The following is a 14,416-nucleotide window of genomic DNA, read 5'->3' as shown; positions in this document are numbered from 1 at the left end:
CCTCGATTTACACTCTTCTGTCATGCAGTCTCTTTCAATGCCGAAATGGATGTATCCGCTTACATTATTCTCAGTTTACTCCTCCGATGTACCGCAGGGTGCTACCGTGTTTAATTGTTCCTAACTGCTATCTTATATCACTATATTTTATTAGCGAGGAAAACAGGATGGGACGTTTAAGCAATGACAACAACGTCCGGTGAAACAACAGAGAAGCGGAGGAAGTCAGTGGGATGAAATAACATGATTTGTTTTAAGGACAAAGAATTACTGTAACAAAAAGGTAAGATTTTAACAGCCTATTAACAAAATCAATTTATATGCACTATGTTGGTATTTTAATGGTATTCATCCTTCAGTCAACTGAAGCTGGCAGGCGGTATTAAAACGAAAATGGAACTCGGTACAATTTCCGCATTTAAAACAGAAAGACACGAATGAAAAGTTTGGGAATTCGCGATAACGGAGCCCCTCTTTTTCGTTTTACCAAACTGCTCCTGCTGAGCCTAAAAAGAGCCTGAAACAGCTTCTACAGGAGCTCGTCACACACGTGAAAAATGTGTGTGCGCTACTGCTGTCTCTTTGTTACTTAATTGTGTGGGAGCTCTCAGTGGGAACAGCTAGGCTTTCGCCTGCATGTCTCAACACGGGAATAAAGTCAACAGTTCCCTGTGCTTTTCCAGGAGCGAGCAGGGAATCAAACCGCTGTATTCATGAAGCAAATTGTTTACCACATTATACCAGTGGGCTATAGACTTGTGTTTTCCTGTAAAAGTAAAAATGAACGTCTTCAAAACCAGAGTCATGGGGGTTTGTGAGTATAGGAGGGTTTTGGGGTACCTTAAGCACTGCCAGTGCAGTTGGGCTGAGCCTTTCTGCCACGCTGAAGAGTTGTTGCTTTGAAAAGGGACTTTTAAGATTTTTCCAGCGTAGAGACATTTCAATAAACTCACAACAGTCCTCTTTGCGACCATCTTTAGAATATTCCTGGTTAGGCTAGGTGTCAGTTCTCCCAACAGATTCACGTTCAGCACATGTAATAGCAAATCTTGGAATTTTCATATGATAATCAGCTTCTGAGGTCTTGCGTGTGATGTCTGTTGTTCCAGCATGATGCTTGAAAACCTTTGCTGGCTGGTTGACCTGTATGAGCTCAGGTACTCAGCAGACGCCTGAATGTTTTGTGTTTTGATAGTGCTAATTTGTGAAAACCTGGGGCATGAAACTGAACTGTAACGACTGTACATTTGGGGTGCAAATTCAAAGTCCAGGGTCCTTGATTAAGAAATTTCTATCTTCTTGCATGTTAGCAAAAGAAGTTGCCCTGGCTAAGTGTATTTACATTTTTGTCTGTATAGGTTTGATCATGTCTCGTGTTCCTATGGGAAAGGTGCTTCTCCGAAATGTCATCCGTCACACAGATGCTCATAATAAGGTAAGCAGGAGTTCATCAGGTACTCCAGGTGCTACTAATCAGACTACATCAAGGGCGCACGCACACACACACATGCACACACGCACGACTTTAGAGATGTCAGTTAACCAGGACAGCATGGATTTGTTTATGAATGTGGAAACCGGAACACCACAGAAAACCCACCCAGACGGTACCCCAATCCAGAATCGTCCTCATCGCCAGCAGCCATATCACCCTGCAACTCACAACTGGCAGCCCCACTGAAGCTAAGCAGGTGTGAGCCGGGTCAGTACCTGGATGGGAGACCTCCTGGGGAAAAACTAAGGTTGCTGCTGGAAGAGGTGTTAGTGGGGCCAGCAGGGGGCGCTCACCCTGTGGACCATGTGGGTCCTAATGCCCCAGTATAGTGACGGGGACACTATACTGTAAACAGGCGCCGTCCTTCGGATGAAACGTAAAACCAGGGTCCTGACTCTCTGTGGTCATTAAAAATCCCAGGGCGTTTCTTGAAAAGAGTAGGGGTGTAACCCCGGCGTCCTGGCAAAATTTCCCATTGGCCTTTACCAATCGTGGCCTCCTAATAATCCCCTCTATGAATTGGCTACATTACTCTCTGCTCTCCTCCCCACTGAGAGCTGATGTGTGGGGAGCGTTCTGGCGCACTATGGCTGCCGTTGCATCATCCAGGTGGGGCTGCACACTGGTGGTGGAGGGGATCCCCATTACCTGTAAAGCGCTTTGAACTTGAACTTGAACTTTATTGCCATATGTAACCGGTACTGGTACAATGGAATTCTTACTTACAGAAAGAAGAGTGGAGTGTCCAGAAAAGCGCTATAAGCTTTTATAATAATAATAATTATTATAACTATAATAATAATTGTAAGCAATTATTATTACTCCAGTATTATTATTACTCCAATTATTATTACTCTTATGATTATAAGATCCTGCCAGATCCTGTCAGGCTGTGGTGCTGGTGATCGGGATTTGCCGAGCTGTAACCACACCTGCGTTTGTCTCCTTCTTTCCTGGTGGGGCAGATCCAGGAGGAGTCGGAGATGTGGAAGATGAGGGAGAAGGAGCGCCAGACGCTGGGTGATCATGCCAGATGGCATCGACGAAAGCTGGATCATGACCTGAGCAGGTTTGCATCCTCCTAAATAAGAGCTCTGTACAGCAGGCTGTGGTGTTCAATAGTGTTCTTAATCTTTCCTAGAAAGACAACCCTGCAGTATTATATAAGTTACAGGAAACCTAAAGTATTGTACTATAAATGGGGGGGAGTGTATAAAAAAGGAGCTGTCAAATTAAAATCCAAAAATCAGGTCCTGAAAACATAGCAAATTCTAATATCAATAATAATAACAACCCTGATTTTAAGGGAATACCGAGCATTACCAGCATGTGTGCTCTTAGCTTCTCCAACACAGCTTGGTAATAGAGTAAAAGGGGGGACCTTAATAAGACAAATATTTATGTTGTTATAGCTACACAAGCAAACAGCACATGGTCTTCATGGCTATATACAGCTATGTACAATACAGTGAGCTACCAGAGACCTGCCTTCAACCTGCATAGAAAATATAGAATTGCTTCCTTATATTCAAGACACAAAACAACTTAAAAAGGCAAATTCTATTTAATATCCTATTTAGCATTCTGTTTAACAAGGGTTCTGTCCAAGACTACATTACTGGGCTTAAAGAGATGCTAAATGAATGAGTTTTTTAAAACACTAACCAATGAGAGAGGCTTTTAGCCTATTGATTCTACAAATGGGGATCAGTAATAATTTACCTTCATGAAGATTTGAACAATGCATGGGGAGCTTTTTCTGAGAACTTGGACTGATTGATTTCTAAAAGTGTCCAGTGCCCTGGACAGGAGGTCCTGCAGGATGCTATCAGCACAGGCCAGGTTGTGTCGCTGTCTGCTGTTCAAAATCACTGACTCTGCATTCCTGCTTAGGGCGCACTCACACAGGATCTGGGTCTGGTTCCAGCTTTTCTGTTCCAGTTCCTGTTTTGAGACCCCTGCACGGTTCCCGATCCTTTGAAACTGGCCGTGCAGAGCTGCGAGGAGGAACGGTAATTTTGTGCTGTTTGGTGTGTCAGGGGCCGCATGCGCTGTGACGGCTTCGACGAGGAGGAGCTCCCCGGGGACGGGGGGGCGGCAACGGCGCAGAGCTCCGAGGGAGACGTCCGCGAGGCCCGCCACTGGACCAAGAAGCTGTACGAGTTCGAGGCCGGCGACCCCGACAGGTTGGTGTCTGGCCAGTCATCCGCGTTAAAACAGCTGACACTGACATGTCAGCGCAGGCGCATTGAGAAGGCTGATTCTCCTGATGCACAAACATTTTCTTACTACAGTAGCTGCAGCAGCTTGCAATGTAAATGGCATTCCTCATATTATCTGGGGTAACTGTTACCACTCTGACTAGTTCCTAGTCTGATCTAGTGTTCCTAGTGTTCATGGAATCCAGCTGTGTCCCTTATAGGTACATCTACTGTACATACAGGTTTGTGCAATTGCCTGTTTCCTAGCGCTGTGCTCAGTGATGTTGAACAACACGCTGCTGTCTGTTCCAGGTGGGGCCACAGTGGCTTTAAGGAGCTCTACCCCGAAGAGTTTGAGACAGACAGGTAAGAAACCCCACAATTCTGTACTGTGCAGCATACTCATCCCCTTCAGGGTTTACCTGTAAAATGTACCCAGTCTGTTACACTGCATACTCTTAGTGGGATCTGGTTTTATGGTCCTTTTTTGCAGCAACAAGTGTCTGTGCCTTTTATTTTAACAAAGGACAAGTATTATATAGACTATATGTCATGGCACATACACGTATGTCTCGTGAATGTAAAAGCAGTGGATAATTCTTGGAGCGTTTTACAGTATAGCTGGGGCTAAAGTGAAATGGCAGGGGAGTTGAGAGGGTGTGACCCACTCCTGTAATATTATCGCAATCCAGTATCTGCAGGAAGACTTCAGCTGGCCCTCCAAGGATACATCTGCTCCCCAGTCGGTCAAGATCGGCCTGTCAATTGAGAGACACTGACTTTGTCACCCCTGTCTCTCCCAGTGACCAGCAGTGCAGCGATGGCGAGAACATCCACCGCCGAGAGAAGGCGCCCAGGTCGGCGAGCCCCGAGTCGGGCCGACGCAAGCGCTCCAAGAAGACGCTGAAGAAGAAGACGAAGAAGAAGGCCAAAAAGAGGAAGAAGGAGGAGGAGCCGGGCAAGCGCAGGAAGAAGAGCAGCAAGGAGAAGCGGAGGAAGAGGAGGAAGGAGAAGGGCCCGGGCGGCAGGAAGGACTCGCACAGCAGCAGCAGCAGCAGCTCGGAGGACGAGGAGACGGGAGGGACCCCCCGCGGCCGCAGGAAGAGACCCCACGAGGCCCGGGCGGAGAGCGAGCACGAGGAGGAGCTGCGCAGGAAGAGGAGGAGGAGGAATTGGAAGGTGGCGGACGAGGAGAAGTCGGAGGACAGCTCTGAGGACTGAGCAGCGGAGGGCCTCCGACACGCAGCCCCTTTCTTTCAGTCCAGATCTCCTCTCGCTCTCTCCCCCTTGGAAGAGCTCCGTAAACGGAGGGGCTCTGCTGTCCCTGCCGCACAATCAGGAAGAACAAAGTGCCGGGTGCAAGCACCACAGAGACCTTGTTTTTGTGAAACTTTTCAGCTCTGGAGTTTTTAAAAGGTGTGGGAAGAAAGGACAGGTGTAAACTCAGTGTGATGGCCAGTGCTTGTGCTGTTTGGCACAGTGTCCATTCAACTAGGCAGAAGCCATTCAGGGATTTTTTGTTTCAGCCCAGGTGTTCTCTGTCTGAGGCCTTGTCCTTGTCCGTGTCCTGGTTCTGGGCCCTGGTTCAGCTGGCATGTGGCTCGCTGGTGCAGCTGCCTCTCACAATAATGACAGTGTTTTTGTACAGCCTTGCTATCGGCACGTCTTTATAATTACTGTTGTTGTGTTGTTATTTCCAAAGCCCCCTACTGTTTTCGGTGAGAGAAATGTTTTTCTGGCGGTCGAGATGTTGGAACGGCTGCCGATGCGCGGACCCAAGCAGGAGCATGTGTCACCTCTCTCACTTCACTTGGGGGGGTGCTGTGTACGTGTGCCCCAGCTTTCACATCCCACCTGTGTGGGCAATAATGGGTTTGCCACTAAACATGGTGAATTTCTGTAGTGTCCTCTTGGAGCTTGTGGACATGTCAGTTGGCATGTATAAATGTAAATGTAAAGTGGAGCCAATTCCCAGGGGTCCCCCACTGCTTCCCAGCAGGCAGCATCATTTCATTGCAGTCTTCCCATAATGCATCCTGACAGGGCTCAAGACAAGTGCTTTAACTTTGTGTTGGCATAGGTCTACAGGTGGCTTTGATTTTTGTGTGTTTTGTATTGCTGTCACCACTTTGTGAAAGTGTTTGACACGATGTGCTCTCATGCTGTTCGCTCAGGTGACAAGACCATCATGTTCCAGCTGTTCTCGGGGATCCCTCCCCACCCCCACCTCACCTGTTGCCATTCCGGAGTCCAGAGAGTCCTTTTCCTTTGGGCTGACACTGACATGGCGTACATGGAAAACTTGTACATGGAAAACCCCCCGTATGCAGAGTGCGATTGACACGAGAGGACAGAGGGGTTCAGTCTGACCCATGTCTGTGAATAGTGACCTGCAGGAACCATTAGTCAGGTGTTTCAGGTCCTCAACACTGTTTCAACCTGCCGGTCAGTGGTGTGTGTTGTGTGACTGTCCATATCTTCTTTTAATTGATTTCTAATTACACAATTTTGTCTAGAACAATTGTCTGTAGTTTGGTGAATGTTATCGTCTGAATCTTTTAACAAACTTTTGTATAGCCTACAGCCCTAATTCCCTTTTTGCCCTCTGTCTCTGGCTGTCTGTGTCACAGTCTTTAGCACCGAAGAGTTTTATTTTCATCTTTTGCCTTGTTCTGGCCTTTTGAGCGTCACAGGGTTTCACGCCGACATTGCAGGCTCTGTACTGCTGCTCCCACCACAGACGCTCCTTGGTTTCTGCAAAAGAGAACTCATTTTAATCTGCTGAACATTGTGTTGGACGATGAGTGGGTTGACCTTTTCCATGTTGACCTGCAGTTTCAACTCTGGCTGCATGCTTAGTAGAGGTTGTCCAACTAGTCCAACTACTTTGCCATTAAACTTCAACTGCGTTGTCCATTCATAGAGTAAGAGTACACCAGTATCCAGGCTAAATTCCAATCACAGTGGCATTATGTGCAATCTGTATATCCCTCACGAATTGGTCGATTTTTTAATGATATGAGTGCTGTAACAAAATGAGACTGAATATTTTACAATGTCTTCAAAGCAATTGTGGAGTTTATGTTGCCACCTTTTTATGGCTTTTCCCTGTATCATTCTGTTTTTGCAGCAGCTGCCCTGGGCAATCTGTAAGCTTTCCTTCATCTGGAGTTCGTGTTGTGTCTTAACGGTCTGGTGCTTTTAACCAACAGGCTGCACCTTCCTTCTGTCACATGGTAAATCATGTTAAACTAAAATCTCAGAGTCGGGCTGATTGACCTCAGGGAACTACTGCAAATCGCCCTTTTTCTGAGCATGGGGCTCATGACATATCTACTATGTATTTGAAAGATCTTGAATTTCTACAATATTTCTTATTATACAAATCAGGAGCAAAGATAACAACAATATTGCAAGATTAAGTAATTCTGCTGATTTTAAAAATAATTCTGCAAAACATTCTATAAGAGGGCAGCAGGTTGAGACAAAATGGCAGCTTTTGTGAACCACATTCCTCATACATGGGTGGGGAGTGGCATCCTGCCCTCAATCCAGCTGCTGGAAGGCCATTAGTCAGGTGACATCTTAAAACCTAGGAAGCAGAGGTCTGTGTCAGTGAGATGTACAGTCTGTACGACAGAAAGCAGATTCTCAGTGTTGGACAGTGTTGGAGCAGGAGCAACTAACAACAGGAGAAAGAAAAGGAGTGAATTGGAGTTATTTTTTGGATGTGCTTTTTGTGAAGATTTTAACCTAGTAAGTAGCTTAACTGCCTAAGTTAGGGAATGGAAAAAGTTTAGTTAGCAGCTGAAAAAGGAACTAGTTTTATATGTTTTGCTTATCTCACACATTGTAAAGGGCACTTACAGTATGTCTGCTTTTTGTGTCTGTTTGCCCAGCTGTCCAGGAAAACGATAACAAAGATCCTTTTAAGAAAAAGGAAGATAGACAGGCCCAGAAATATAGACACAAATGACAAATGTAAGGTATACACCAAGTGCTCTTTACAATGTGAGGGGAAACCAATCTTTAAACCTAGTTCCTTGCTCAGTTAACTGAACTTCTTCCAGTCTCTAACATACTGTAGCAGGCAGGTAGGCTGCTTCCAGCTTAAAGGCTCAGAAAGCACTTCCAAAAGTAATTCCAAAAATTCACACTGCTCCTCTGTGCTGTTGGCTGCTCCTGCTCCCTCTGGCGATTGCCTATCATAGAGGATCTGCTTTCTGTCATTCAGACTGTACATCTCACTCTGCTGGTTTTAAAACTGTCACCTGACGCAGCCGTCTTCCAGCAGCTGGGCAGGTGATTTGAGGCATCAGCTTCTTTTACTAAGCTTTTCCCTCGGCTTTCTGGGAATGTGGTCCAGACGGGGGCTGCCATTTTGTCTGAACCTGTTGCCCCCTTAGAACATAAGAAAGGTAGGGCTGTTTCACGAAGCAAGTTCAACTAATTCTCACATTATGCAGATAGAACTTGCCCGATAACTGAGTTCAGGTTAAGTCCGTTTCACAAAGGCAAACTCAGGTTCAAGTTATCCAGTTACAGTAACTCAGGTTCAAACTATCTGACTAACTGCACGTTCATGCCACACTTTAGTAGGCAAGGAGGGCTGAGTATCGATTCCTTCATCCACGCCAGCAACACCACTGGGAAACAATGTGCGTCTTAATCCAGTGACAATACATTTAGGGTCTTTTTGGAAAACTATGAAGATAAAAGCTGTTGTAAGTGCAGGGAGCTATTCTGTAGCTGCTGCAAAAGCCAGGGAAGACACCTGGCAAAGTATTGCTGAATTGGATGTTAAAGTCAATTATGAAATCCAGTGAAATATGTGAAGAAAGAAAAAAAAATTGAGTGAGCATGAATCTGTTGGGTGGGGAATTACTTAATTTACATTATTATGGCCCTGAAGAGGAGCTCCTCTTTAAGATATTGTGTAGTTGTACAATATTGTTTTCATGCAGCAGTAATTTATGGATTTACAGTAGCTGGGCCACAATAGGAGGACCTAGAAGCAGGTCAAGACAAAGTACCAGAATATCATCCACAGTGGTTGAGTACGATACAGTGTAGTACAATCCTTTCAATGAAAATGTTCCCAACAAAATTGTGAACAGAATAAGACTGGAGGAGAAGAAATCGTCATCAACACAATAAAGAATGTTTTCTTTTCCCAACATTTTTGAAGTGTGAATTAAGTCCTTCAGAAACATTTTGGCAGTGTGAATCAAATAGCATAGTTGCAGCTCCCCTTTCAAGTTGCAGGAAGTCATAAACCAGGTACAAATATCCCAATTTTTTTGTTGTTGGGAGTTTTATGTGTTTACTGTACTATACTGTAATGCTGTGTATGCATTAAAAAAACCCATCCGTGTTTGGCTTTAATGAGGATGTCTGTGCAGTCCGGAGAACCTATTACATGAGGAAATGCTGTAAGAAGTGTTTAGATCAGGGTACGTAGCTACAGGGCACAGAAGCTACATTTACAGTGAATAGAATTAAATATGAGAATATGATGTTATTCACTAATGTATGGCCAGGAGACATTTTTAATGCATGCAAAACTATTGTATTGTACCAAATGACTTATTGAGTGACACATTCAGTTCACCAAAGCACTCTGGGTTACCAACACAGTTAAAAAAAAACTTGTACAGTCACAAGGCATCTCGGACCTCTGTAGAATTTGATTTTCTTTTAAACACTTAGCTTTGATTTAGTATTGACATTGAAAGGGCTTAAGAGATCATGAATATAAAGTATACTCTGCAGAAATTGTATATTTTTCACATTAGAACTTGCAAAGTTCTAATGTGAACTGGAACCCTGAAGAAAGGCGCCAGTTTTTTGCAGAGGGGACTGATTATTCTGTGAGTCAAGCTCTTGTCCTCAAAGTCAGGTTAATTTTGGTTCAAGTAGGTAGCTGCATCATCATATGTAGTCTGTAAAGGAACAAGTAAAGGTTTATTCCATGCCGAAAAGAGAAGAAAAGGAGCACAATATTTCGGCTGTGGAGCCTTTTTCGGGTTTGAAGGAAACTTCGAAGGTTCATTTTAGTTTATTAACCTGATCCGGAGCAGGATGAGAGTAGAGGATGTGTTGCTATAGTTACTTAACTGGATACAATTCAATCCTGACTTTTTCCAAATTTGCAAAAGTTATCCGGTTGTCCATGTAATCTCACTCCATGGAAACAGCCACCTAGCCCATTTCGTCATTGGTATCTTATTGATCCAAGGATCTCTTCCAGGCATTTCTTGAAGGAAACTAAGGTATCGGCTTCACACAGCTGGATAACTTGTTCCACACTCCCAGAACCCTTTGTATAAAGACCATCTTCTCAGTTTTAAATCCATAGTTCTAACTTGAGTGCCAGAATGAATCTGTTTCCACCTTTGTGGACTGATTACAGAGCAGCAATATATTTTTTTGTAATGTGGTGACCAAATTTGTACACAATATTTAAAATCAAGGGCTATGTATTGCATTGTACAATTTTAATGTAACATCCCTTGATTTGAATTCTATGCTTTTGACTTTATATCCTGACATCCTTTTTATTGCTTCCACACATTCCACACGTCCAGCCTCAGTCTCAGTGTTGTCGACATTAAAGTTTCAGCTGCCAGGTGTTTGCCCAGTCTTGAGCTTTATCAAAATTGATATTTATCTATTTTTTTATTAACACTCTTCTACGGTATTTCCTCCTACTTTGGGATCATCTGGAAGTTTGGGAAACTAGTTTACTAATTGTAACAGAATCTAGATCATTAATGTAAATTAGAAACAGCAGTGGTCCAAGTACAGAAAAGTTTTATACGGCACCCACTTACATCAACCCAATTTAAACATTAATCCTTGATTTTGACTCTCTTTTCTATCAACAAATTTTCAGTCGAAATGACTGACAATCTTTTAGAGGGAACTTAATCAAAGTTCTGAAATTCCAAATATACCACATTGTATGCTCTATGTGTGTCAATTACTGTTTTTGCTTGTTCTAATACAAGTTGGCTGAGCAAGAACTACTGTTTCTTAATCTGTGTTGAGTATGGAATGTTATTTCCATGTAATAAATTGACTAGTTGTTTTATCAAATTTCTCTGATCACTTTTGAAGGGCAATGGTGGTTTTCTCAGAAAGAATCTGAATGTATAGGTGTGTATATATATACACACACCTATATGGAAGAGTGTCTGTGTATTGCAATGTTAAAGTGCAGGGAACACATGCAGCAATTATCAAAAAGAAACTGCTGTGTGGAAAAACCTACTGCTTAAACGTTTGCAAAAAAGCCTGATTGGGATTGGTACCTTGACAATTTTAATTTATTCTTTTATAGTTCAATTATTGAAAGTATAATTTATCATTTGGTCGGATTTCCTCTTTTTAAATTAAAAAAATAAAGTACATTTCTGCATACTTTTGCAAATAAAGGTGTCGTAATTTGTGGAGGTCCTAACATTCGTTTACGTTTGTGAATATATATATATTAACATTTCCATTAATAAAAACGAATTCGTATTTTCCCATTTGCTGTGCTCGAGGTGCATTAATGAGACCAGTCCAGTCAGTCTCACAGGACCAAACTGGAAGAACATTTTGAAGACTGATGAGGCCCTCCAGAGCTACTTTCCACTTGGAATTTTGCCCCCTCAAACATTTTGTAATCTCCCTGGAAATAAACACAGCAGATGCCCGGTTAAGGTCTTAAATTGAAGAAAACCCCTTGGGCATTAAGTGTAAACTGCCAGATTTCTTTTGTGTCTTACTGTCTCCACTCACCAGACAGAAATAGAAACAAAGTCTTCAAAGATCAATTTTTCAAGTTGTGGCCCATTGTGCTGGAGTACAGAGCCAAAACAGCAAAAATTGTCACTGTCCAAATACTTATGGACTGCACTGTATATATCCACTACAAACAGAGTCCTGTACAAGAGGCCAAGAGGATTATGGGTAGTGTCTCACCCCCTCCACTGGGAATTTCCACTGCTCCCATCTGGGAGACACCTCCGTGTCCCCAGACGCAGACTCAGGACATCTTTCATCCCTGATGCAATCTCACTTCGATGTAAAGTAACTCCCTTCTCTCTTATGTCCTGTAACACTCTTGTAAAATCTTCTCTGTTCGGAATGTCTTCTTGGTTGTATTGTTGTTTTGGACTGTGCCGTAAAACAAATTTCCCCCAAAGGAAAATAAAGCTTAATCTAAAGTGAGAATTATTCAATTACCGAGCAAACACCTAGAAGGGCTTATAGTCTTATAGATGCCTACAATTAATTCAATGAGTATATACAGTAAGCAAAACAGGAGTCTCAATAAAGCCAAGAAAATATCTCAAACTTACAACAGAATAGCAGGACTGAACCACCACCTGACACCTGGTGCTGATGGGGCACAAACACTGTCAGCTGGTGAGGTCTGAGTGACTCTGGCTGAGCAGAGAGTCTCTTGTCCACATGGGGGAGAAGATCTTGTGCCCGGAGAAGCCTGCATTTAGGAACACAACAAAGGAAAATCTGACCCTTCTTCTTCTTTCAAAATGCAGAACAACACAAAACCAGTGTTCAATATTTCACATTTTCCAGCTGTAACTCTGTTCATCTGCATCGCATAGTTTTGAATTTTATTCTATAGTCATATTAGCTTAGCGACTCTTAACTCTTTATAGATCTGTTACTTATTTCAGTTTCTAGTTTTATTATGTACAAAGGTCGATTCTTATAGCTTCTCCATCTCTAGGGTTCAATGTAAACATATGACCTTACCTGTTGGAAAATGTAGCTCGGTCCCTTTAACTATCTGTAGCTCGACCAGCCTGTGATTCTGTTGATGGCTGGAGTTCGCTGCCCATTTTGAAGCCTCCTGCTGGTCCCTTCGTCACTGTGCCCTGTGCTCCCTGATGCTCTGCGCCAGGGAGCTGCTCTTAGAAGACTTTTTATTGTAAGTTTGATTTCTATATAAAATTGTTCATTTCTCTCTTTTTAAAAATACTAGTTTTTTTTTGTGTGCACATTGTTTCAAAACTATTTCTAAATTACAACTGGACAGTGTGCTTCACTGGATATATCAATATGTCCATACAAAATAAACTGAGGTGATTTTTTTAAAGAAATGTCTATTTTTATTGCACTATCTTGCATTGTCCACAGTACAGCAATTAGATAAGAACAAAAAAATGTACATATCAACTTTTAAAATCCCTGAAAAAATATATTCTGCACAAACCTCAGCATGGCAGTGAGCAGGCACAAAAAGTTACACTCCAGAGAGAGCCTGGGTCTCTGTCTGTGTGCTGTGTAGGACAGTGTTACAGACTGCAGAGAGGTCTCTGGTGTTGCAGCCCTGGGCCTCTGTCTGTGTGCTGCGCAGGACATAGTGTTACAGCCTGCAGACAGGTCTCTATTGTAGCAGCCCTGGGCCTCTGTCAGTGAGCTGCACAGGACAGTGTTACATCCTGCAGAAATGTCTCTGGTGTTGCAGCCCTGGGCCTCTGTCAGTGAGCTGCACAGGACAGTGTTACATCCTGCAGAAATGTCTCTGGTGTTGCAGCATCCCAGGGCCTCTGTCAGTGTGCTGTGTAGGACACAGTGATACGGCCTGCAGGCAGGTCTGGTGTTGCAGCCCTGGGCCTCTGTCAGTGTCTGTCAGCCTGCAGAGAGAGGGTCCTGTAGAGCAGTGGTAAGCTATAAAGGCATGTCCCAAGACCTCAGGGTTAGTACAAGAAATAGGAACAGCTCTGAAATGTCCAGTAGGGCAGTAAACAAGAGAAAAACAAGATGACAGCGAAGGAGACTCCCATTGCACAGCACTTTAGTCCATTTCAAGGTTTTCCGGCTGCAGGATGTGATACAATCAATACCGATGAGAAAGCAGCCATATCTAATATGTCATAAATGATATTTAACATCGTGTCATCCGTCCTTGGAATTACACTCTAGCAGGCCGGAGACATCCTGCCCCAGTGCGGCCCAGGGAGCCCGAGACGGGACAGAGGGCGCGCAGCTACACGCACTGGTGTCTGGGCATGTAGGTGCAGATGCTCTTCCCACAGCCCCAGCAGCGCTCCACGGGGTGGGCGGAGTCCGCCCTCCTCTTGCACAGCCGGCACGAGTCGGCCCCGGCCGCCGCCGCCCTCTTCCCCTTCTGCTGCTGCGCGATCAGGCCCTTCAGCTCCGCCTGGGTGTTGGCGTCGGGGGCGCGGGTGACGTCGATCACCTCCACTTTGCTGGGGTCCCACACGCAGTCCTCCTCCAGCCCGCTGGGCACGGCCTTCATGCCGCAGTTGGGGGGCACCCAGGCGGTGTCGTAGCCGTGGCTGTGCCAGGTCTTCTGCAGGGGGTGGTTGTCGGTGTCGATCCGCTTCACCCGGCCCGTGTCCACCCTCAGCTTCAGCACCACCTTGTCCGTGGCGGGGGCCTGGAGGGGGTAGCGCTCGGCCTTGCGGGGGTTCCTGCTGACGTACACCCCGGGCCCCAGCATGCCGTCGGGGGACTGCCTGAAGCCCCCGGCGATGATGTTGCGGGCCTGGCTGACCGAGGTGCCGTGGTACATGGTGTACAGGCGCCCCGCCTTGGGCTCCTGCTCCGCCGCCAGGTGCTGGTCGTCATCGTACTGCACCTCCCAGCCGAAGAACTCCACCGACATGTCTGCGGGCTCTGGGGGTGTGGAAAGGGAAGGGCTGCGTTACTGCTCCCAGGGCCGACTGTCACCGGAGCG

The 14,416-nt window shown here is 44.8% G+C and overlaps 2 protein-coding genes and 1 long non-coding RNA gene across 7 annotated transcripts in view; 1 reads left to right on the top strand and 2 right to left on the bottom strand.

The window, feature by feature from the left end:
• The first annotated feature begins 68 nt into the window (after positions 1 to 68).
• Positions 69 to 6,217, top strand: nkapd1 (NKAP domain containing 1). Of its 2 annotated transcripts, XM_069182632.1 has the most exons (7): positions 69 to 283; positions 1,110 to 1,157; positions 1,359 to 1,435; positions 2,461 to 2,564; positions 3,535 to 3,681; positions 4,009 to 4,062; positions 4,500 to 6,217. In XM_069182632.1, exons 2-7 carry the CDS (start codon positions 1,148 to 1,150, stop codon positions 4,915 to 4,917), a joined length of 810 nt encoding a protein of 269 aa, XP_069038733.1. In that variant the 5' UTR covers positions 69 to 283; positions 1,110 to 1,147; the 3' UTR covers positions 4,918 to 6,217. The 2 variants fall into 2 exon arrangements, with proteins under 2 accessions (XP_069038733.1, XP_015192930.1); XM_015337444.2 differs by lacking the exon at positions 1,110 to 1,157.
• Positions 6,218 to 6,328: 111 nt separating this feature from the next.
• LOC107075640 (uncharacterized) lies at positions 6,329 to 12,485 on the bottom strand. The gene is made up of 3 exons (XR_001477155.2): positions 12,466 to 12,485; positions 12,045 to 12,187; positions 6,329 to 6,450 (listed from the first exon to the last, which is right to left on the bottom strand). It is a non-coding gene; the product is annotated as an uncharacterized lncRNA (long non-coding RNA).
• A 313-nt stretch (positions 12,486 to 12,798) lies between these two features.
• Positions 12,799 to 14,416, bottom strand: part of gig2p (grass carp reovirus (GCRV)-induced gene 2p) — a 29,481-nt gene continuing 27,863 nt past the window's right edge. For all 4 annotated transcript variants that reach the window (XM_069182633.1, XM_015337449.2, XM_015337448.2 and 1 more), the window contains one exon: positions 12,799 to 14,355. In XM_069182633.1, coding sequence (XP_069038734.1) covers positions 13,703 to 14,355 — 653 coding nt within the window. In that variant the 3' untranslated portion in view covers positions 12,799 to 13,702. The remainder of the gene's footprint in view (positions 14,356 to 14,416) is intronic.

Source organism: Lepisosteus oculatus, chromosome 23 (genome assembly GCF_040954835.1).
Source record: "Lepisosteus oculatus isolate fLepOcu1 chromosome 23, fLepOcu1.hap2, whole genome shotgun sequence".
Lineage (NCBI taxonomy): Eukaryota > Metazoa > Chordata > Actinopteri > Semionotiformes > Lepisosteidae > Lepisosteus > Lepisosteus oculatus.
The sequence above is the reverse complement of the archived record's forward strand: the minus strand, read 5'-3'. Positions and strand labels throughout refer to the sequence as shown.